At 39.1% G+C, this 25,542-nt stretch overlaps 1 protein-coding gene across 1 annotated transcript in view; it reads right to left on the bottom strand.

The window, feature by feature from the left end:
• PTPRD (protein tyrosine phosphatase receptor type D) overlaps positions 1 to 23,047 on the bottom strand; it is a 440,423-nt gene extending 417,376 nt beyond the window's left edge. Inside the window, exon 1 of the mRNA XM_052645411.1 lies at positions 22,984 to 23,047. Within this exon, the coding sequence (XP_052501371.1) occupies positions 22,984 to 23,047 (64 nt within the window). The remainder of the gene's footprint in view (positions 1 to 22,983) is intronic.
• Positions 23,048 to 25,542: the final 2,495 nt, after the last annotated feature.

Below are 25,542 nucleotides of genomic sequence, written 5' to 3'. Positions count from 1 at the left end.
GCAAGAGAACTGGCTGAGTTTCCAAAAGCCTCCTGAGGTACCTCTGAAATGAAGAGGGGATCCCAATCCAACATAATGGGTGCTCTGTATGAATATTACATCTGTTCTTTAATCAGCCAAGGAGTTCTCGAGAGCCTACGGAGTGTCAGGCAATGTGCAAATACTCCCAGAACAGAGAAGAAAGCGTCTAGACACCAACAGGAGGGTATGTGCATATAAACAAATACAAGAATCACAAATAAAACAGAATGTGTCTAGCATTATAAAATAAGTAAGATGCATGAAGGGAGCACAGAATAGGGTTTCTTTAAATTCAGTAAAGATGGGGCATATGATGCCTAACAGAGCGTGGCATAGCAATGAAGCCTGTGGTCTCTGAAGTCAGATTATCTAGGTATGATTCACAACTTCACCACTTAATATAAACACAGCTTACTAAGGACAAGTAACTTAACCTTTCTAATCTGTGATTTACCCTAACTTATAGTTGAGAATAAAGGTTTTTAAAGCACATGTGTTGGAATGATTAAATGACATAATTATGCAGCACAGTGCATGCACATTCTACCTGCTAAATACATTTTAGCTCTTTCTAATGCAGTACTAAAGTCATTGCTTTGTGTGTGTGTATGTTTTTTTCAGGGGGAGGGGGGCAACAGAGGGCATTATGTGCCCCTGGTAATTAGTTTCCATACCACCCTTTGCAGGAAAGCACATCTTTGAAAGTCCTGGTGCCCCCAAATATTCTTGGCCAAGTATGTAAATAGCATATGGTCATTATCAATTAGAATCTAAGAGCTAAATCAAGAGAATATCAACATTATATCTCATTTCTTATCATAAATGTGTTTTAAAATCAGAGTTAATATTTATCCATGTAAATGAAAGTGAAAGCTGTTCAGTCATGTCCGACTCTTTGCAACCCCAGGGACTATACAGTCCATGGAATTCTCCAGGCCAGGATACTGGAGTCGGTAGCCTTTCCATTCTCCAGGGGATCTTCCCAACCTAGATATCTAACCCAGGACTCCCACACTGCAGGTGGATTCTTTACCAGCTGAGCCACAAGGGAAGCCCAAGAATACTGGAGTGGGTAGCCTATCCCTTCTCCAGCGGATCTTCCCGATCCAGGAATTGAACCTGGGTCTCCTGCCCTGCAGGCGGATTCTTTACCAACTGAGCTATCAGAGAAGCCCAAATATAATCTACTAAACACTATGGAGAAGTACTTTATTAAAAAGACTTTATTTCTAGAGGATCCTTCCAGTTATTAGGTGGGGTGCTCCTCAATTAGATTTTTTTTAAAGGCTCTATTATTGCAACTTTATTTGTGAAAGACCTCCTAACACTTGGTGATCATAGAATTATTCTCAGATTCTCCATCAACTGAATAAAAGTAGGCTTAGGGTTAAGACAGAAATGAAAATTCATCTTGGTAAGCATTTTGATCATTAAAGCACGTAGCTTAAAAAAAGCATTTTTAGTTAGTTCAGAGAAATGTTTGAAAACCCCATGTGTTCTCATGTAATTTATACTTGACGTGGAAATGTCTTTATTTTAATGTGAAATATGTTTCCCAATTCATAATGATTTTAATGTTGGTTTACTCTTTAACTCAACATAATTGTTGTTAAATATTGTGATAAAACATTGTAAGAACTCACTATCAATATATATAAGATAATAATACATTTCATCAACAATATAAAATAATTGACTTGGTGATTAAGGAAGCTCATTTCATTCTAGTGTTAGTTTATTCAAACATACAATCACACGGTATCACTAACAAGTACTCCTTTTAATCAAACATAATTATTAAAATATTTCTGGGGGATATAATTGGCATATTAATAATATATTTCTATTATGACTACTTAAAACCTCAATAAGTGTACATTTAAAAAGGTCTTGGTTTAATCTGCATACACTAACTCTCGCCTTGAAATGAAATTAAATCCTTAAGAGAAACAACTAATTTGAAGCATAATCTTATACTACCTAAATATAATTACTAAACCATGGCAAGTAAAAATAACAAGGAAACCCCTAGAGAGCTGATTTACCAAAAATACAATGATTACAGAGGAGCCTGGTAGGCTGCAGTCCATGGGGTCGCTGAGTCGGACACGACTGAGCGACTTCACTTTCACTTTTCACTTTCATGCACTGGAAAAGGAAATGGCAACCCACTCCAGTGTTCCTGCCTGGAGAATCCCAGGGATGGGGGAGCCTGGTGGGCTGCCGTCTATGGGGTCACACAGAGTCAGACACAACTGAAGCGACTCAGCAGCAGCAGCAGCACGTGTTTCCAAGCATTAATTCTCAACCCTGACTGCACAAGAGGACCACCTGGGGAGCTTTTGCAAAACCATTAACCCAGGCCCCATCCAAAGAAATTGATTCAATTGGTTGGGAGTGGGGCCCAGACATCTGTGTTTTTTGTTATTTTTGAAAGTCCCCAGAACCATTGCACCAGAGACTGATTAAAATTTACTTTTTACCAGTCCCGTAAATGTTTATAGCAGCTTTATTCATAATCACTAAATATTTGAAACAATCCAGATGTCCTTCTACTGGTAAATGGATAAACAAACTGTGTATATATACAATGCAATACCACTGAAGCAATAATCTATTGATTAATGCAACAAATATGGATGAACCTTAAGAGCATTTTGCTAAATAAAAAAATGCTGAACCCAAAAGGCTACATAGCAAGGTGCTGTGAAGGAATTTCTGGGGTAAAGCAACTGCTATGTAATTGGAGCAGTCTATATGCAACCTATGCATCTGTCAAAACTCATGGAACTATATACCACAAAGAATGGATTTACTGTACATACATTTTTAAAAAATCAACCAGGAAGTCAGGGGGAAGACGGAATGTAGACTATGACAAATCAATCTAAACTGCCTCACAAATGTATCACATAACTAGACTGGAGAGAAGGAAAAAGCTGTCCTAAGTAATTGGGGAAAAACAGTGTTTTGACTGGATACTAGAAGGCTAAACACAGCCTATAATAATGGCATTTTGTGTTATCAATAAAAAAGTCATTATTAATAAAAGGTTTATATTTTTGTCATTTCTATAGCAAAATTTTGATTTATTCTTTATTGATCATATAGCTATATTTAAGAACAAACAACATAAGGTATTCTTAAAATCTGAAAGTTTTTTTGCAAAAATCTTTACAGGTATCATTTTAACCACCGTTTGTCTTTTTATCTTTTATTTTAGAAGGGTGCTAGGCAGCATGGGGATGAAAGGCTCCCTGAAAGTGTGAAAGGGACAGAGACTGCTTCATAGATTCAGAACCACAGACAGTGACAAAGACCAGGGCAAAGTGAGCTGAAAATGTAGTCCCAGCAGCAATCAACTTATTTAACCAGATAGCTGAACCTCGAGCTAAAATGCACTTTATTCCACTGTATTAGATTTTTATGTTAGCAAAATCTGAATATACAGAAACAATATTGATTCCTAAGTATGTCAGAAACGTCAGAATAAATAAACCCATTCTTAGACACCTATGAGAGTGTTTTTGTTCAGTTAGAAAATAGGATTTGAGAGAATTAAAAAAGTTAAAGATTTGAGGGAAAAAAATCCTCACAACCCCTCCTGCATTACTACTAGTCCAGTGCTAGAATTCCAGGCTCATACAAACAACTGATCTTAAACTCTGGGGTCTGGTTTGTTTCTGAACTGAGTCCCCATCTTGCCCACCTAAAAACCTTTATTCACTGCCTCAGCCTAGAGGACTATGGTGAGAATTGCTGAAGCCTTCCCTGTGAGGTCCATGGTAACTCCAGTGCAAACTCTGCATCAGGCAATCTATCAGAATGCTACAACTAACAGTATCCTGGGAAATTTACACTGGCCATAATAATGAGTGCTTGGCCCAATGCCTACAGCTAAGGAAATATGAGTGGTCAGGGGAAAAGTGGGCCACAAACCTAAAGAGATGGTCTACATAATCCATTTTTTTCCCAAGATCTTGCTCTGTATGAATAGAAATCCATAACTTTAGGAGAGGATTTTTGTGCCCGAGTTATTACTGTCATCAGGAGCAATCACAGATTTTCCATACTGTAACCAGAGTAATCCTCATGAGACCTAAATATAATCATCTCCACCTTCTTCCTTTAATAACTTATCATTTTCCTTTGCTGCAGTCCCCATTTTTCTGTCCTTTCCAGACACTAGTCATACTCCCTTGGCCTCAGGGCCTTGGCAGAAGCTCTTTATCCTGCTTGCAGGCTCTCAACAACTCAGTGGAATCTTAACTCACTTATGTGTCCAGGGAACCTGAATCTCCAACTAGGCTGATTCTCCTCCTTACACACACTCTGTACCAGATGCCTCTTAAAAGCCCTTGTTCATTTATTCCCCTTGCATTTCCTAGAATATGCCAAGCAAGCTCCTGCCCCAGTCTCTTTGAACTGAACTGGCTCCCAGCCTAGAATACTAACCCCTTCCATGATTAATTTGCCACCCTCTTTCAAAACTATTTAACTGGTCCCTTCTCAATCGAGTTTACCTTGACCTGACCACTCAATTATAACAGTATCTGAATTCCCCCTCCTACACACACACACACACACACACACACACACACACACACACATACACACAGAGTCTTGATTCTTCTACTCTGGCCTCTGCACAATTTTGAGGCCCCTAGAAAGTGCCCTTCATGATGCAAAATTCTGTTGTTTTGGTCACTAAACAGTGTATCCCAGAAACCTAGCACAGGAATCTCGCTGGAATGAATGAACTGCTTAAGGACCATGCACGCAAAACATTCAGAAAGGAGAAAGGGAGGAAGCTCAGACTTCAAGACCTGAACAACATCTGTGAATTCCAATGTGAGAGTAAAAAGAAAAAAAAAAAAAGATTTCTGGAAGAAAATAGCTTTGTGTAAATTTAAGGTAATGAATTGGATGGTACTGACAAATAAGCACAAGAGAGAGAAGCAAATCCTCCAGCTATATCTACCAATTATGAGCCCCTAATCACTATCTGGTACCTCACACACATTATCACAGTTAAGCCCCATGAAACAAGTGTAGGATACGGTTCTTATCCTCGTTTACAGAAAAGAAACCTAAGATTAGATCAGAAGCTACAGTAGGGCATGGGTTCATCTTAGTTACTACCACATTCCCAGCAACTTGCAACCTGCTGCCAGGTAGCAGGGGCAGAATATATGTTAACTGAATAAAAAAACTATCCTCAGAGAGATTAATATACTTCCCCAGGACCACCCACCTAGTAAACAGCAAAAGGCAGGCTCTAAAGCCATATATTTTTTATTTAGAAGCTAATGCCTTTCCACTATACCATATTTCTTCAGAATGAAATTGTAAAACATATATGGACCTACAAAAATGCAGCAGTCTGGCCAACTATATGCCACCATAATTCTTCAGGGCATTTCAATATAACAGAAGGAAAGAGAAAAATCAATATTCCTAGTGAGTGTCACTCAAATGATCAAGCAACAATCACACTTCATTGGATCTGTTTAATATGAAGAAGGGCAAGGTACATTCTAGAAAGAATTCCATCAAAATTGATAAAGCAAAAGCTTCCAGTACCACATCCCTAGTCTTCCTACAAAGAGACAGTCATTTTCACAGAAATATCGTATTACCCAGACAGGACTGTATGAGTAAACTCATCGGCCTCCACCCAGCTGCTCACTTGGGCAGTGTCCTCTGAGCATAGGCCTTTGAAATGCTAATTCACTGGCTGAACAACTGCTCAACTGCTCCTTAGCCTTAAACATTCAGAAGCAGTACACTGGGTAGCCAGAGCAGCCCCTGAGGGAAAAAAGCTCCAGCACCCAGGCTGGCTTGACTCCAGGGGATGGATGAAATCAGGAGGAGGGCGCGGGGGCCTCTCTCTCCAGCCCCCAGTGATGAGGGACCACCTGAGGTCCTTAAACCTGGCCTCCTTAGAATGTACAAAACTGGGGACCAGAGGATTGAAATGAATAATTCATTGTCCTCAATTCACATTCACCAGAAGTATCTATATAATTGCAGTTAAAGGACTTTAAATTTGCCCTTCTGCTTTATATTTCAGTGTGAGATACCTGGTAATGGAATCCATTCTCTAATTCACTTTCCACAAACAGAATCAGCCCAAATGTTTGCTGCTGATGCTTTGCTATTTTAACCACCTTCTGGAAGTTTTTGCTTTTTAACCATTTTCTGCTATTGTTAACCACTGAAAGGGCTGGAAACTCTTGGGATTTAGAAATTCTCATTTCCATTTTACAAAAGTCTATGCAGACTCAACACAGAGATTGAAAACCTCTGACCCCCGACTAGATCCATCCCCATTTCCTTTGGCCTCTATGTTACTGGTACTTAATGATTTTTAATTTAAATGTGTGAAAAGTAGGGCTACTTCACCTATAAATCTGGACTTCAACTTTCTCTAGGAAAATCAGAAGACCCTGGACATGCACTCTCAAATGGCACAAAGAGGCTGGGTGGCTGCTTCCCTCATGAAATCCAGCAGAGCCTTTCCAAAGAGCTGAACTGCTGCTTCCATATGAATTTTACTAGACTGGTCACTATGGGAACTGAATTTGCTACCGTTGGCTGCATTCAAGGCTCAGTTTTGGGAAGAGGAAAAGAAGCAGGATCTGAGATGAGTAAATACACTTTCCCTGTGCATAGAGAGTGGAAATTTTAGACAATTTTAGATTTAGTTTGTCTATAAAGGCTGAATAAAAAAGTATGGCAACTATCATAACTGTTAGGAGAAACTCAAATATCATAATACAGTGCATTAGGTGCACTGGCAGAGGAGGGATAGGGTGGAAGAGAAATACACAAAGAAGTGCATACTTTTTGGCTACTTCTCTCTAGCTGTTTCCTCTATGACTCATTCTGTACTTACCAAGTTCAATCCATCACAAAATCCTGCAAGTTTTTAATCCTCTTAAATAAATGTTGTATCTGGCCCCTCTTTATCCTATAGCCACCATCTTGACTCTTATCCTGCTTGGCTTTACAGCAACTCACCCTGAAGTTCATCCTCTACACAGCTGTCAGTGACCTACCAAAAATGCAATTTAGACCACATCACTTTCTAGTTTAAAACATTTCACTGCTTCCCTTATTAGCTGGTAATGCTAAGCTGGGATTAAGAATCAATTGGGGAACATTAAAAAAAAAAAAAAAACCTATGCTTGGTCCTTAAATTCATATGTTTTGATTTAAATGTTCAGTGTGGGCCCTAGACAGCTATATTTTATCCCCAGTGATTATAAAGTATCACCAGGTTGAGAACCACTGATCTACCAGACAAGCTCCAAGCTCTTTCGCTTTGCTTTAACACCCTCCGGTATGTTTCTGTCTCTACCATCTCTGTTCACATTCGCTACAAATTCCAACAGCCTGCTGCTGGCAACACCATATGCACGTGTCTACTGCACACAGCCCCCTATGTTGTAATTATCTCTTTATGTCTCCCCCACTATTCTGAGAGCAGTGACCTAGCTCAGTCTTCTCCTTACCTATAAGTTACCTGGGACATAGTGGGCCAAAGTCAGCAGAAAAGATGGATCTGAAAGAGTAGGTAAGATCTGCAATGCCAAAGCTGTTAGGTCAGAAAGGGAGAGGGGAAGAATACTAGCAAAGCTGGAAAAAAAGAAAGCACTTTTTGAGCTAAACAGGTTGGTGACTGTGAGTAATGCATGAAAGCTTCTCTCAGGCCACAAAGAGGAGCCTAGTGGCCTGAGTGGGCTTCCCTCATAGCTCAGCTGGTAAAGAATCCTCCTGCAATGCAGGAGACCCAGGTTCAGTTCCTGGGTCTGGAAGATCCGCAGGAGAAGGGAAAGCCTACCCAGTCTGGCATTCTTGGGCTTCCCTAGTGGCTCAGCTAGTAAAGAATCCACCTGCAATGTGGGAGATCTGGGTTACATCTCTGGGTTGGGAAGATCCCCTGGAGAAGGGAAAGGCTACCGACTCCAGTATTCTGGCCTGGAGAATCCCATGGACTGTATAGTCCATGGGGTCGCAGAGTTGGACAGGACTAAGCAACTTTCACTTTCAGTGGCCTGAGTAAATACACCAAAGGAAAGAGAGCCAATTTATCCCCTGCCCAATAGTGGTGTCAGATCCATTTGTTAAACTGCAAACTCTCTAGAGGGAACAGATCCCAGAATACAAGCAATTGTTTTATTATAATTATCATAATACCCTTCCTGTTTCTATCTCATTCCAAATCAGTACAATTAAAATGCAAAAAGAATTATGTGATTTGCAATTGCTAAATGATCTTTTTATATCCTTTTGCTGATGTAGTCTTGATTATTTCAGAAACAGTAGTTTTCCACAGTGGTTTCTGCCACTTAGTTCAAATGATTCATGCGGTGGGGATCTCATTCTTTCCCTTGAGACTTTACTCCATAGTTGAACAGACTTAACCATTACTCATCGTCCTTCTTATTCAGCCAAGATTTCTGTCTAATCTAATTAGTACTCTTTCTTCATGCAACTCTAAACAAGCTCCAATCCTTATGAGAATATGGTTAGGCCCTTCCTACATTTTCAGAAACTTGTGCCTTCTACTAGCTGCCAGGACAAACTGGCAATAGCTGGTGATTTAAATTTTCCCAAGTAAGTCAGGGATTCCAATTGCTATCAACTGCAAACTGCCCTCTCTCCATGCCCTATGAAGGCCTTTCCACCTGATGACAGTGTGGATCAAAGTGTTATTTCCGAGCATTGTTGCTGGATCAATGGTGCTTTCTTGTGAAGAGTTTTATTTTGCTTTTGATTTATGAGTGCTGAGACGGTACAGAGGACATCAATACTAGAAGCATCCATGAAGTGATCAAATTCACCATGATATTTCTGCTTTTGCTTGCCTTTATGAAACCAGTATCAGGCTTCAATACCCATGATTACAAACCTGTTTCTTTACAGACCGTGTTACAACATTCCCATCGAACATAACACTTCCCAACACTTTTTATCCTAAGATGTTCATAGCTCCAAATGTCAGGCTCACAGTGCAATGAAAACTATCCCACAGCTGATAAATTATTCATTTGTCAGGAGTTTACAATCTGAAGTGGCACTAAACAGCTGAGTACCTGAAGCACCCCCCAAAGACATAAAGCACAACAACATGCAAAGCTTATTCTGCATAAATTCTAAAGGTTAAGTGCTATTAAACATCTCTGTTTATCAAGAGACGTGCTCCTTGAACTCATTTATTCTAATTAATCTGCTCCCAATAAACGTTACTAACAAAGTAAAGCGCTAAAAGAGACTAACCAAACACATCGCTTTCCCCTGACTAATCCCACCAGGTTAAAACAAAGTTTTCTGCTAATAAATATTCTCTAGTCCCACTATTTTTAGAGGAGAACTTGTGTGCAAGGGCACAAGCAGAGGTCACGACCATGACCCTCAGTCCAAAGCTGGCTCACTACATGGGTACCTAAATAAAGTTTTACTGTAACACCACGTCTCCCACATATTTATGAATTGTCTGTGTTTGTCTTCTTGTTCTAACACAGAGTTGAACAGCTGTCACAGAGAATGCCTGGCTCACAAAATAAAAAAAGAAAAATGTTTACTATATATATGGTCCTTCACAAAAACCATTCATCGACCTCTGGTCAAAAGGCATGCAAAAATGTGGAAAGGTTTCAGAAGTCTACCACTAGATCAGGCTTTAACTAGTGTATATCAACATGTTCATCTCAAGAAAGGACTACCATTAAACACTTGTTAGGATGCCATCTGTGGTATGGAGCCGGAAGAGAAAAAAGAATAAATGACAGGTCCAAGCTAGTTCCTAAAGCTGGTAGGTGTTTCATTTTGTTGACAATAATCACTAGCATTCCAGTTACCTATTGCTGTGTTTCAAACCACCTCAAAACTTGCTTAAGACAAAGATTTCTCTGCCCAGGATTCTGCCTTGCAGGCTTCAGTTGGGTAGTTCTACTCAACTCATTTGAGATCACTCTCATGACACCAGGAGGAGGCTGGGCTCCAGCTAGAATACCTGGAAGGCCACAATATGTGCAGGCCTTCTGGGCAGTTCTTTCTTTCCATAGGGTCCTTCCAGCAAAACAGCTGGGCATCTTTCTACAATGACTCCAGGTACCACAGAGTGGACATGGAAGCTCCCAGACTTAAAAGGGTTAAGCCCAGGACAAGTACAGCATCTCTGCTGCAGCACTGTATTCGTCAAAGCCCCTCAAGGAAACAAGCCCAATTCAAGGGAAGGAGAATCTGACTCCACCTTGAGAGGAGCTATAGAATAGTTTGTCCATGATTTCCTATCTACCAGAACATGACTAAGAAGATGATCACACCATGCTTACGGTGGTTAAAGTCATGCTTAAAGTCAGAACTTACTGCTGACAATTTCAATTCAAATTGGCAGATGAGAGCAACCAGGAAGCCTAATGATAAGTGAAAATCATTTTATAATAAAATACTAGTTGCACGGATGCAAACATTTCCAAATTGATAGTATTTTTTTTTTAATTCAAACAGGACAGAAGCCTTCCTAAAAGTCATTCAATGGTTCTCTAGTTCTTACACAGTGCATAAACTATGGGTATGGTGTAACCTTTCCTCCGTGATTCTGAATCCTCGCTCTGCTATGAATGAAGTCCCAGCACCACTGCAGTGGAGATGGGCCTCTGAAATCTCCCTTGGTGGTGACAGCCCTCTGTCCCCTTGTCCAGGTTTCTGGTCACTAAGCATTTTGTTCTTGTGCCTGCTCTTTTTAATCACTCTGCCTCTTCCACAGACAAAGCATCAAGAGAGCTGAATTTTAGGGCTTTCTCCATCACCTTCTCATCTTTTTGCTCCAGGCAAGTCATCTGTTCTGACCCTTGGTTTCTTTTATCTGAGAAGTGACTGATGCTGAAGGTGAAGCTCCAGTACTCTGGCCACCTGATGCAAAGAACTGACTCATGGAAAAGACCCTGATGCTAGGAAAGACTGAAGGCAGGAGGAGAAGGGGATGATAGAGAATGAGGTGGTTGGATGGCATCACCGACTCAACATGAGTTTGAGCAAGCTCCAGGAGTTGGTGATGGACAGGGAAGCCAGGCATGCTGCAGTCCATGGGGTCGCAAAGAGTAGGACATGACTGTGCGACTGAACTGAACTGCGGATGATAAAAGGTATCCTCCCTACTCCTAGAGTATTCAGGAATAAGGTAAGATATAAAATGTTTAAAAATTATAGAAGGGGATGGTATTTCCATGATCACTGCTATGAGATAAAGTAGATTTTATTACTAAAACAAAGTAAAATAAAAATAATAAATTAACAAAATTAATATACTATAAAGAAACTTATTGATGTAATAACAATGGCTAATATTTATTCAGTGCTTACTATGTGTAAGGTATAGTTCTAAGCACCTTATATTGGTTAATATTAATCTTCACAGCAACCCTACAATTATCATGCAATACTCTACATAACAAATTGAGACATAAAGAAATTAGGCAATCAGTTCCTGGTTATACAGATATTAAACAGAAATCACATTTAGCTTTATCATTTTGCATAGCTGATTTCAAGACCTCACAAAATGCCTAACATATTTCTGACAAAATTGCCCCCTTCTGTTAGAAGGGCAGAATCTCCCTCTTCTATTCTCTGCACCAGCATTCTGGACCAGAAAAGTGAAAAGTACTAGTCGTTCAGTTGTGCCCAACTCTCTGCGACCCCATGGACTGTAGCCCCCTAGGCGCCTTTGTCCATGGGATTCTCTAGGCAAGAATACTGGAGTGGGTTGCCATCTTCCCAATCCGGATGTTGAACGTGAGTCTCCTGTATTGCAGGCGGATTCCTTACAGTCTTAGCCACCAAGAAAGCCCATCCTGCACCAGCACTTACACATTATTAGTCTTCTTAACCAAGGGTCTCTTGGCCCCTCTGGGAACATTTAGCCGCATCTGACGACTTCTGGTTGTCACAACGGGGGCTAGACTGTTACTGGGAATAAGCCAGGGATGTGGCTACAATACTCAGGGCAAACCCCACCCAACACAAAGCATTCCCCAGCCCAAAACGTCAACAGTGTTAAGCCTGACAAACTCCGGGCTACACTGATGGCACAAATATAGCAAGGAGAGATTTAACTGAGTTCAGCATATAAGTTATAAAACCAATCTATGACATGGATGCTTTTTTTATGATGCTTCATTTGTTGCTGTTCAAGGTATTGCTTCACTCCTTGAGCTGAAAATCATCTCAGCTAGGAGAAAATGCAAGATAATTGATTTATACATACATCAGGCAAGTTGGCTTCTACAATGGGATAAAGATGAACCTTTACTGAATACCTGCCATGCATCAGGTATTCATAGCACTTTGCATAAAGGATTTCATTTGAATCTCACAGCAACTTGTAAGAGCTGCTTACAAGCATGAGCGTCCCCAGACAGTCAGAAGAATTGAGAAAAGTTTTCAAGGTAAGCAGAGGAACCAGAATTTAAGCCGTATCTGGTTGCTAACCCTGTGTACTATTTTAGAGAAAACATATTTAAGTTATAGTTTAATAATCCTTATTTAGTATCCTATAACTCCCCTGGGCTTAAAACTAAGTCCAATATGTTAAATCACATAAGCAATAGATTTCCTTCAAATAAAATAAATTTACCATGAAAAAGTGAATTAAAATTATTTCATCTATATAGAGGACATACTTTCCCTACAGGAGTCACTTAGGAATCCTATTGCTGTGTGGTGGTGGTGTGGTTGCTAAGACGTGTCCAACTCTTGTGAGCCCAAGGGCTGTAGCCCACCAGACTTCTCTGTCCATAGATTTTCCAGGCAAGAATACTGGAGTGGGTTGCCATTTGCTTCTCCAGGGGATCTTCCCAACTTAGGGATTGAACCCAGGTATCCTGCACTGTAGGCAGATTCTTTACCAAATGAACACCATGGTTCTTAACTAAATGGAACCATATAGATGAAAGGCCTATAGAATCTCCCTTCTTCCCTGCAAAGGTATGCTGGCCATCACTTTCCAATAAAAAAAGCTCTGTTTTCATATGTACCTCCTTAGTCCTCTCCAGCTCTGGATATTGATGGAGTGTAGACTTCACTGCATATTTCCAATGCAGAAATATCATCTGCTTCAAAAGAAAAACAAATTATGCCAGAGCTAAAAGCAGATTATTTTTGCTCTTGTTAACCAAAGGTTTCAGTATCCAAAGTCTACTTGGATGGCACAAAGGAAATTTCATTTGAGGAGCTTATTAGAAAATGAATTTAGAACCTAATCAGAGATTGCACCAACCCTTCAATGAACTATTTGAGAAAGAAACATTTACTTTGTCCCAGTAGAGGACAGTGTTCCCAACTAAGGTTTCATAGATAGATATCCCAAGAACACATGTGTTTCCCACATACTGGAGCAATCCAACACCTTTTAAGGCCCACAGGGCCACATGGTCTAGCCCCACCCTGCTGTCCTGCCTTCCCACCCGCTGTGCCTCAGACCCTTGGGCCTTATTTTTTCCTTTGAACATAGGAGGCTTCTTTTCTTCAGGCTTTTGTGAATCACTGTTCTATTTGCCTGGATGCCCTGAACCCTACTTTTTCACAGCTAGTGGCTCCCATCACGCAGCTTAAGTGTTGTTTCTCACTAAGCAACACCTTCCTTGATAGAAAATGAAGCAATGCCCTGTCCCCTCCTCTAATGCCCCCCTTACTTTCACAGCACATCACCCTGTTTCATTATCTCTGCTGCATTTATAACTATCAACGTCACGCGGGTCATTTATCTCTTGTTCATAACCTTGGGCTGCATGCTTCTCTCCTCCCTGCCCAGCGAGAGTGTAAATTCTGTGATAACAAGAACCAGGCTGTGGCTTGTTTGGGGCACACAGTAGGCATCTGAATTAAACATTAATTTTAAACTAAACATTGTGATTTAAATTTACTTTTAAAGGATACACATAGACATTAAAGAGGTGCTGTTTGTAACAACCTAAAATCACTACAGCTGAAAGCAGTGAATGCCTTCCCTTAGTCTTTTTTTTTTAATAGCTAATATTTTTATTAATAGGTGGTTGCAGTAACATTTGGAGAAGGCAATGGCGCCCCACTCCAGTACTCTTGCCTGGAAAATCCCATGGACGGAGGAGCCTGGTGGGCCGCAGTCCATGGGATCGCTAACAGTCGGACATGACTGAGCAACTTCACTTTCACTTTTCACTTTTATGCACTGGAGAAGGAAATGGCAACCCATTCGAGTGTTCTTGCCTGGAGAATCCCAGGGACAGGGAGCCTGGTGGGCTGTCGTCTATGGGGTCGCACAGAGTCGAACACGACTGAAGCGACTTAGCAGCAGCAGCAGTAACATTTTGAAAATCAAGTTGTAAACTTTTGTTACCAATTAAAATGAGGTTCACAGAAATCTTAACTTGACCAGATATAAAACAATTTAAAAATCTTTAAAGGTGTACCGAGAAAAAAAACAGGCTCTTTTTAAAACATGTTTGTCATTACCAAAAATATCTGTCTTTAGGTAAAAATAAAAAGTCCCATGCTGCATAAATAATACAGATAGTTCTAATGATCTGGTCAGTGGTATGCAGAACTTAAGGTCTGCAATTTTTTGTGGTAAACAAACAACCACAATTTATTTTCTCTCACTCCTTTATGAAGTGAAGTGAAATGAAAGTCACTCAGTCATGTTCGACTCTACAACCCCATGGACTATACAATCCATGGAATTCTCCAGGCCAGAATACTGGAATGGGTAGCTGTTCCCTTTCCCAGGGGATCTTCCCAACACAGGGATAGAACCCAGGTCTCCTGCATTGCAGGTGGATTCTTTACCAGCTAAGGCACAGGGAAGCAATTCAGCAAAAATAACAAACAAAGGAAAAACTAAGAGAGAAAATAAACTACTGGAATGCATTTAATCAGCTCCTTTTACTTCCCGCACTTATAGCCCAAAAGTAACGTACTATGCACTACTTTTTAAATATGAAAATATAAGTACTTAGTGTATTTTAATGTCACATTTAGTAACCGTAGTATAAAAGAACTGTCAGAACACTATGTTGTGACTATACAAAATCCATCACATTGTAAAGTGAATTTAAAAACTTCATTAGAGAACAAAAACTAAATTGAAATACCTTTTCTAGTAAGGTTTTAAAGTTCATTCACAGTTTTACACTAATTCTGGATTCCAAGGTACTTTCTTTTTTTACAAATACATTAATATAAAGGTAAGTTTAAATAAAATTGTCTGAACAACCAAAAAGAGAAATTATGAGCAATGATGTATTTAGGAGAAAAAGGACATGCTAAAAATAAAGAATTACATGTCCCTCTTTAGCTTTTACTTTCACTCAGAATTATGATAATCTGTTGTTGATCCAAGTCTTAGAAGAATATATCTCAGTAAAATCAACTAATTTTTTTCTTTCCAGTTTCAAGGCCATCTGGTCTTCCTAACTGACTTCACTCTTCTCTCCTGCTTCCCATCTTTTAACTTTCAACAAGACTCTTCAAAGATCTCAAGGACATTTTTGCTGGCCTGGCTCCAAGGACTTTTCCATCCCTGCTACCATCACACTGCTGTTTTTTCACATCTTTCTGTTACTCTTCCAGCTGTCCTTGGAGTAAAACCCAAGATTCTGAACAAGTTCTAAAGCCTCGCATTAGATAGCCCTGCTTACTTGTATATTCTTATTTGATTACTTCCTCCTTCTCACCACCTGGGATCCAGTTACATCCATTCTTTCAAGTCCCCAGAATACAGTAGGTTGTCCCTGTCTTGCCATATAAAAGTTTCTTGAACTTTAACAGCTCTTCAGGTGTAGTTTAGTTAACTTCTATTCATCCATCAAGTGCTAACTCAAAAATCATTCCCTCAGAGCTATGCATTTGATCTTCTTTAATAGAACTACACCTTTTTAAAAAAATAATGTGAAAACTAGTAAAACCTGTAGTTAATAGTCTTGCGCTAATATTGACTTTCTGATTTTGATAATGTACTGCAATTATGTAACACATCATTACTGGGGAAATATGTGTGAAGTCTACATGGAAAATACTTTACAATTTTAATTTCTTTCAAGTCTAAAATTATTTCACAATAAGCAAAAAAATAAATCACTGCTTCAGAAACTTTTTATTACTCTTCTGAACAGCTGAGACACTAACCTCCTTATTTTCTTCCCTCATAATATTTATCACTGAACATATAAAAATTTTGAGATTAATCATCCCATTTATGGGGTAAGGATCCTATTTCTTTACCTCATCCTTTTTTAGCCAGTAGTTACTTCAACACTTGACACAGGAAATATGTCCAATAAATAATCATTAAAGGGAGTATTAAATACATGAATGTACCAATCAGTCAATGTCTTTTGGTGGCAAAACTGTATATATAATAATATATATTTACAGTTTCAAAAGATACTGCTCAAATTATGAAGTTAATGGGATCACCAATGTTCTAAATATTGATCTAAATGTTTAGATATACATACATATGATTCTAATTTGGAAATGATGCAAATCAATGAGAAAAAAGCACAACAGCAACTAACATTTAGTGAATATTTAATCCTATTCTTCAAAATACTTTATAAGCAGTTCTCTATTTAATCCTTAAGATATCCATATCGAATGCATGCCATTTTTCATCTTCATTTTACAGATATGAAAATGGCCTACAGACTTGTAACTTGCACATGGTCAGAACACTTATACGGCAGAGGCAAGATTTGAACACAGGGCTTCACTTGGGGCTCAGCTTGTTAAGAATCTGCCTGCAATGCGGGAGACCTGAGTTCAATCCCTGAATTAGGAAGATTCCCTGGAAAAGAGAAAGCCTACCTACTCCAGTATTCTGGCCTAGAGAATCCCATGGACTGTATAGTCCATAGGGTCGCAAAGAGTTGGACCTGACCGAGCAACTAAGCACATTCGGCTTCCAAGTCTAGATTCTTAAATACGACTTCCTGCCTGGAGATAAAGCCTGGGAGCGCTGCTTGAGAGGGTTTTGAAAAGTGAGCTAAGAAATCTAAAGGAAGATTACAAGCTGATGTGGAACCACACTTCTTTAAATCTTTGTATCCCCACCATTATACACAAAACTTTCCATGGAGTACATGCTCACTCACTAGTGCTCTCTCTCTCTCTCACACACACACACACACACACTGCATCACAAACCAATAAATAAATCTAAAGCAAGCTAAGGGAAAGAGAAAAAGCAAAATTATACGTAAGAGAATCAATTTCCACCCAAGCACCAGTACTTTTAATTCTTTATTTCAAGATGGACCCTGGTTGGGAATTCTCTGAATTTACTGAAGCAGGACAACAAAGGCAGAAGAGTGGAGGCTCCCAAACAGATCAAACTTATCAGGTAAATAGTAACTACGTGAGGAAAATTAAAGAAACTAAGAATGTCCTGGGAAAGAAATTAAGGAATCACAAAATGGTATAGTCAAATATCACCAGGCTATGAGCAGTAACAAGAAGCAATTCACAAATATTTCAGATGTTGTTCCATCTGTCAAGCTTAAGGGCCTCATCACAAGTAGAGATCAGAGATAACAAATACGTCCTATCTTGGACTAAAAATAAAGCAAGTCCCTCTATACACAATAAAATGCTTTGAAGTATACACATTTGTTGATTGTGTGACATATTCTTAACCTTACTAGATAGGTACAGCTCTGCTGGGAGCAATTAATTGAGAAAGCTACAGAAAACTCTGCAAAGGATAAGTGAAATAGTTGGAATACTTTTCTTGCTGCAGACAGCTGGATGGTGCTAATTTAGCTAGCTACTTTACTGTGAGGGGAGGAAGGAGGGAGCAGTAAGGGTTTTTGTATTTTGTCACATCTCTGCAAATTCAGAGAAAAGGAAAACAAGGAAGGCATTGGTAAGCATGGAAAATGAACTGGCTTTCTTCCTGCTTTCGTCAATGAGCATGTCTATTCTAACTGGCCCAAGGAACCAGTACACTTTTTATTCAGGTGACATACACCAAAGGGAATCTAACCAGAGAGCTGTGCTAAGCAGCAGTTTACCTTTTGTTTTTCAAATAGCTTTACTGGAATATGATTCACAGACATACAGATCACCCATTCAAAATGTCCTACTTCAATGGTATTTTGTACCTGTATACCCAATTAGTATCAGCACCCCAATCTAATTTTAGAACATTTTCATCATCCCTAGCAATTAATACATTTTAATAGATCGTTAAATGGTTTGTGATCTAAATACATAAATACATGCAAGCATATATACATATATCATACATATGTAAACACTCATAATCCAAAATAAAAACTAAAGGACATTTCTGATGAGCTATGAATGCTCTCAGTGAAATAGCCCTGTCTACTGGAAGGAACACATTTTGATGACAGAAAATAGACAGTCTTTCCATTCCTAACTTCATTTTGGTGATCTAAGTACTTGAGTTAGGCTTCTTTGCAGAAGTAATTTCTGCAAAATACAAAAGGAATCATTCGCCCTGCCCTTCAAACTCATCATTTTCCTATTTTTTAGTTTTCTTCCTGAAGAATAATTTCTGGACATATCAAAAGCCACTTACTCTCTTCATTACCGTGTTTACTTCCATCTCGAACTTTCCGGACCAGGGGCCCATATATTCCTGCATTTGGTTAGAGTAAATATCTCCAGCTCCTCCTTCTTAGCAGCTCAAGAAAATTCATTACAGGAAGGAACAAAACAGGAAGATGGAAACACTTTCCATTATCCATTAGACCCAAGCCAAATTAATTTTAAACTGGTAATATCTTAAGCTTGAAAAAGCAGATATGCTTCAAATTTTTCCCTCTTGATCTTCAGATTAACTTCTGGAACAGAGTTTATAAGAGTTGCCTATGTATAGGATTTTTTTTTTTTAAACAGAGAGGCAAGCTGGGGACTTTAACACACTGCAGGAAAATCTGGTTTATCTGGCTTATCAATCATCCAAATTTTGATAATCTGTAGATCAAATTTAAATAATTTTAGCACAGTACCTAAACACAAGTGCTCAATGAAAAATGTTAGCTGAATGTTTTTGAATAGTAATAGATAACACCTATTAAATACCTACTGTGTGTTATCTGCTGATGTGTGTTTTACATTAATTCATTTCATCCTCAATAAACCTGAGAAGGCACTATTCTATGCCATCACCATCATCACTCACCATCCACATTTTTAAGATAGGAAATTGAGGCAAAGAGTACGAGGCATCATGCTCCAGGTTACAGAAGGACAGCCAGAATTTAAAACCAGACTCTGGTTTCAGAGCTTACTTTACTGAGTAGCACAGAAAACAAGCAAGGAAAAAATGGTCATCTTACAATACCGCTGTCAATCTATTCTCTAATGTCAAACAAATAATCCAGTTACACTGGACAGAGAGATACACTACCAGAGGGGGGATAAAAGAAACCTAGTTGCTTTCATATAGGACAGAAGTACTGCAAGTTGTTGGGGACTACAGGGAGGTTCATTAACAGCAAGAAGGAAAATGAGGGTGTGTTCACCATCTGAGACAGCAAAGTGGCAAAAAGCAGTGGGAAAAAGATGACCTAAACCGTTTTAGGAACTCATCTGTCGACAGTTGTGTTTATAATAAAGATCCAGTAACACTCATGTCCAATGACAGTGGCCAAAAAGGATAAACTCAGGTCTAGACTGTAAATGCTTTCATTGTAGTGAAACCAGTTTTATAGAAGAAGATTTAACAGCAGATTCTTGGTCTGCATTTAGTTTAAAAAACAAAAAAAATGACTGGTAAATAGCAAACTAATACTAAATAAAATTATCAGAAACTATTATGAAAACTGAACCAACAGAAAGATATTTACCCCCAGGATTATATTAATATAATATATTCTAAATTCATTTAGAATTTGCACGCATATTAACACCAAATTGATCTCAGTCAAACCACGACAGAAAATTGGTCAGCCTGGCATGCAGAAGGGCTACTCCTAATACTGAGAGAGAAGTCCCACTTGACTCTTTCCTGAGACCACAGCTCTACCATGTGTATGTGCATTCAAGAAGCAATAAGCAACAACATTTCAAGTGTTACACACCTAGGACAAAAAGAAATAGGATCCATGCACACGTGTAGTCTTTCAAAATAATAGTGGAGATTGACCAGGCACTTTACATAGGCACTGCAAAAACTATAAATTTCTGCTAAAGGGATATTATCACAATTCTTCAACCTGGGTTTGAACCAAGGCTCGTGAGAGCTCTTCTCCTAAACGCAACATCACACCAGCACTTTGCTCTGGTGTTCCACACAACAGATCATAAGCCTAACTTCATAGCTCTTTGGAATTAACCATTTCTACAGGGAGGGAGCTGAACACACAGAGGTAACAGAGGTCGCCAGAGTGGCTGCTTTCCACTCCCAACCTAGCATATCATCCCTTCTTCAAAAGAGAATAATATTTAAAAAGAAATTATTCCATAGTAACTGAATGGCTTTGACAAGCTACTATTAAATGTTGAAATTAACTCCCAATGCCTTGTACAAATATAAAATACAGTTAGGAAAGAGGGAAAAAATATAGCTAGATATTCTAATGAAATCAAAGAGAAACAAATCAGTGGCCCAGGTAATACAAGCCTGAGAAATACCATCTTTATACGACGGTGAAGAATCAATTTTTTCTTCATTGTAACTTCTATCTTTGTTTTTTTCGGTGTTTTAAGTGATGCTAATGGCACAATTTAATGGCTTACAATCTAAATCCTATTTTATCCATTGTTCTTTAAACATTCTTAGTGGCTAAAATTATATCTATATGTGTTTACATGCACCATGAATATCCTCCAATAGATTACTAGGGGATGTTCTTTCTTCTTTTACAATGTACCTAAAAAAAAAAAAAGAAAAGAAAAACCATGGCTGATTCTTCATTTCCCCAGGAATACTCAGGTTACATATGCTGTTCAACAATGGCAAAAGAATGTATTAAAGGGAAAATATCCTAAAGTAAGGTTGAGGAGACACAAACACTAAACAAAATTAATTTGGCAAAGAAGAAGCCTGCCCCTCCTTGCAGTGCAAAGGGAAGAGTGAGAGAGTAAGGATTATTTTCCAGATTACATCTTGAGGTTGAAAATTGGTATCACATATATATATATAACATGGTAAATATCTTAATGTAACTAATAATCACTTACTCAGGCCTTTGTAATTTCTTGCTTAAGATTCTACTGGATAAGAAATGTGAGGAAAGAGTGGAAGAGAAAGAGAAGAGGGAGAACAAGAGGAGGAATAGCAGACTGTCTTTAAAAGATAATTTTAAATTTTAAAAGTACTTGTTCTGCAATGCTTGGTATCTGTCTGCCACTTTTCACCAGGGAATTAAGCAAAAGCAAAGCTTTTCAGTAGAAGAATATGCTTACTTATCTAGAACGATAACTTCACGGATATATGATAATTAGGTGTAGTAACTTTAAGAAAATCTCTAAGATATGATATTAAAGTGAATTCCCACGGTCTTCATATGCTTTTGCCAAAAATTAAAAACTGTAGAACAACTTATTTTTTTTTCACTCTAGCCACAACAGAGAAATAAGTCCATATGCCTTATTTCTTTAATACACTAAATTTAGATTTCAATGTTAAAATAGGTTTTGACATAAACGGCTTTAAAATAACACAAGCGTCTTTCATTTGGGTCTTTTCCCAGTTAATTATTTGCTGGCATTGTAGTAGAAATTCCTTGGCTTCACCTTAAACCAGCACTCCCAAGTGCTAATTAGGAGACTATATACATTATTAACCAGAGAATGTTGTGCTTAAAACATGTATGTTCCATATGTATCCTATCATTAACAATATTCCTTTCACTCCTGGAAAGCTCTCTTTAAAAACTAGAGCCCCTATTTAAACAAAGAAATTGGCTGCTATTGAGGAAAGTCTTGTTGAAATGCAATTAATAGGTAAGGGCCAACAGGACGCAGGATCACTGTCTTTGAAACATCTTTTTAACATGAATCAAGTTTAATCTGAAATAGTCGGTGTAAGTAAAAGTTAACAACTACAGATGTTACACACTTTGATAGTACCACGGGGACTCCATAGAGAATGGTCAACTCTCATAAGAGCTAAACCACTAGCAAGAACCAGACATGTCGGTGAATGCAAGCCAGACGTGCCTTTTTCCAGTACTGTCTCTTCCCCAAAAGCCAAAGGACAGATGGAGAAAGAAACATAAGTAAACAAGCTAGGTCTAATGACTTCTGAATTACAAAGGAGATATGACAGTCTCATTAACTGGCAAGTTAATTGACCACAATCTTGGCTTCACAAACTGAGTCCCATAATCCAAACTTTGGGGTCTGTATGCCACAGAATTCTCCTCACACTTCCACACTCTTCACCCAGCCACAAGGTTGTCAGTTCTGCTTGATTTGTTTGAATACTGTACTCCACGACAGCTGTCGGAAATGGTACATTAGAACAGCTGCTATGACAGCTACAAGGGCTTGGAAGTTTAATTGGGCTCAATGTGACATTGTGCATTTTTCTAAACATAGACATAGCCACAAAACTAAAGAAATTTCTAATGGGTCTGAGCAATGTTTACTTATTGGCACCAACAACTGGTTAATCCCAGTTTGTGTTCTATCATTGGTCTCATAGTATCTTTTGCCACTGGGCTGGTAAGAGTATTAAAAAAAAAAAAAAAAAAAAAAGCCAAAACAGTAGGAGCAGTTAGATGCACAAGAAAAAGGGCATTAAGCAAGAGAGGAAATGGTAAGGAAGTCACATCAATAATCTCTCTGAAAGGCTGGCTGGTAGCCAAGGAGGATCCCACAGTGTCTCAGGATTTACTTCCAAAGGAAACATATTCAGCAGCCCTGAGCATGGTGCCAACTGCAAACAAAACCACTCATTATGGTCCCAGTCCCCCAGGGAAGGGGAGGATGGCTTACTCTCAGCATCCGCGTGGAGGAAGAAGGCAAGGAGCAGCAGCAATGGCCTGGCTATGTGCACCATCCTGCAGCTTGGCACCAGCACACACTGGCAGCTTGGAATCACTGCCTCAGAAGCCGCAGCAAGTCAGCCTGATCTGAAATTTCAGCTGGAACACTTTCAGAGCCTGTGAGGGGGGCGGTAGAAGAAAGGGGAGAAAGACAAAGACACTTAGACTCCTTACTCTTTTCACCTTGTTCCATCCCACCACCATGAGAGACGCAAACCACTGTATATAGCCCATAAACTGTAACCGTGATGCCTTTGTATTAGGAAACAAACAACCTGGTTTGTGAAATGAGGCAGCCCAAGCTTATCTTATTCCCATGTTCAGGTCATCTTGAAGCCAACCATTTTGAATTTTACTCTCTGCTCAGGCCACCTTTTGGGCAATGCTTTATGAGAAGAAACTGTCACATCTTAGGAAATATTACATGAATACATCGGCGGAAGAAAGCACATCAATGTTATGTGTAAGATTTAAGAGACGCTCCACCGTGCAGGATAAAAGTCTATTATTGGCAGAATAATGGAAGTTGCTTTTGTGGCACCAGGTGAAATGACAGTGTTAATTCAACTTCTCCAGCTAAACAGTAGAGGTTAGAATGTTTTACACCAGCACATTTGGCTTCTTCCCTAAAGACACATCACATTTAGGTCTAGTTTGGCTTCAATAAGTCAAAACAATAGCTAGCATAAGCCACTTTGATTTAGCAGGATGTTTATATGCCTCCTGGGCAAGGGCTTAGTTTTCTCAATCTTCTATGTAAAATCAATAAGCCACAGACTACTTTTACAGAGCCTACTGCGTGCAAAACATCAGAACTACTACTCATTTGTGCATCTCAAGACACACAAATGAGTCAGATTCCACCCTCTGTGATTTTCCAGTTTAGGAGGGAAAATAAGCCAGGTACGTTGGATGATGAGTACAGGTTAATAAGTGATTAGTGCCAGGGAAGAAAGCCAAATAATGCCATGGAATACAGGGAGCAGGAATGACATCATGGAAAAAAGCAGTGTCTCCAACTAGACCCTGGAGTACTGGCAGGATTTTACCAAAAGAAAGGCAAGGCATTCCAGGAATTCTAAGCAAAAAGCAGGGCAGTGAAAAAGGAACCCTGGCAAAGGTGAGTCACCTGACTGGCCTGGATCAGGACTTCCCAAATATCTATATGCATCAGAACCACCTGGCATGCTTACACCAAGGCACCCTCCCAACAGAGTCTGTGATGTAGTAGGTCTGTGGTGGGGGTCCAAAAACCTGCATTTCTAACGAGTTTTTGAAAGATGCTGAAGCAGCTGATCCCAGGTCTACACTGACACTACAGGATAGGTGTGATGGATCCGTTAGGAAACCAAAAAAGGATGAGGCAAAACACAATGGCTCCGGCTTAAAAAACAGCAGATCATGGAGAGCCATGGATACCAACCTAAGTCTACCAGCCTTTCTGCAGCAAACCACAAAGGGGATTATTTAAGGCTTTGGAGAAGAACAATACAGAATGAAGCTTTGAAAAGATTAAGTGACAGCTGAATGTGGGATGATTTACAGAACACTATTATCAAGAGTCACAAGTAAGAAGTAACACAGACCATAAGAGTGATGGTGGTCCTGGTGGGAACAGAAAAAGCGGAAGTGATGACTGACTGGCTCCAAGCAACAATTGGAAGTATGGCTCTTTAGGTAATAAATAATAGTTCCTACAGAACCTTCAGTAAATTGAACACAACATTTTATATACAGTAGGCTCTTAATAAAGAAAGAAGGCATTTTTAACATTATTGCCTTCTCCTTTCACTGTGAGAGTAACTTAAGAAAGACAATCAGAACATGTTTGCCCATGAAATGGTTATCTCTAAGTTTTGCATGTTGCAATATGTGGAGACACATACAAAACTTGTGACAAGATACTAGAGATAGCCAGAAATACCCTAGAAACTTAAAATAACTTGTACTTTAAAAAAGAACTGCAATACAGATACCATAGTGCTTCTTTTAGGAAACTGAGCAGGAGAATAAAATTTTTTCTAAAAAGATACTTTTTCAGTGCTATACATGAGTGGTGTGAATGCAAGAAATACAAACCAAAAGGAAAGGAGTGAATCATTCTAAGTACCATTCCACTAGATAGCCTTTCTTTTTTTTCTTTTCAACAGATTTGTGGGTGGCATGAAGAATCAAATTGTACACTGAAATGCACATACTTGAAACCAAAAGCTAGCCAGCTGCTCCAAATCAGCTATTGTTATCAATCTCATTTGGAAAACAACTTATCAAGCAGTTCACAGCTATCAAATGTTAAAATTCTCCAAACTTCATAGCAAAAGTGTTAAAGGAATCAGCTCTCCCCCTGCCCCCGTTTCACCACTCCCATCCTCACGCCAGCATTTCAAATGACAGCAAGTCCAGGAGACATCAGTCCTGTCAGACTCAATTTGTGTCTGTGCGAGCGTATCAGAGCCAACTGCCACATAATGCCTCCGTGCAGTCTCAGAGATGGAGATGTATGGAAGGC

Source organism: Budorcas taxicolor, chromosome 8 (genome assembly GCF_023091745.1).
Source record: "Budorcas taxicolor isolate Tak-1 chromosome 8, Takin1.1, whole genome shotgun sequence".
Lineage (NCBI taxonomy): Eukaryota > Metazoa > Chordata > Mammalia > Artiodactyla > Bovidae > Budorcas > Budorcas taxicolor.
This window is presented reverse-complemented; position numbering and strand designations above follow the sequence as displayed.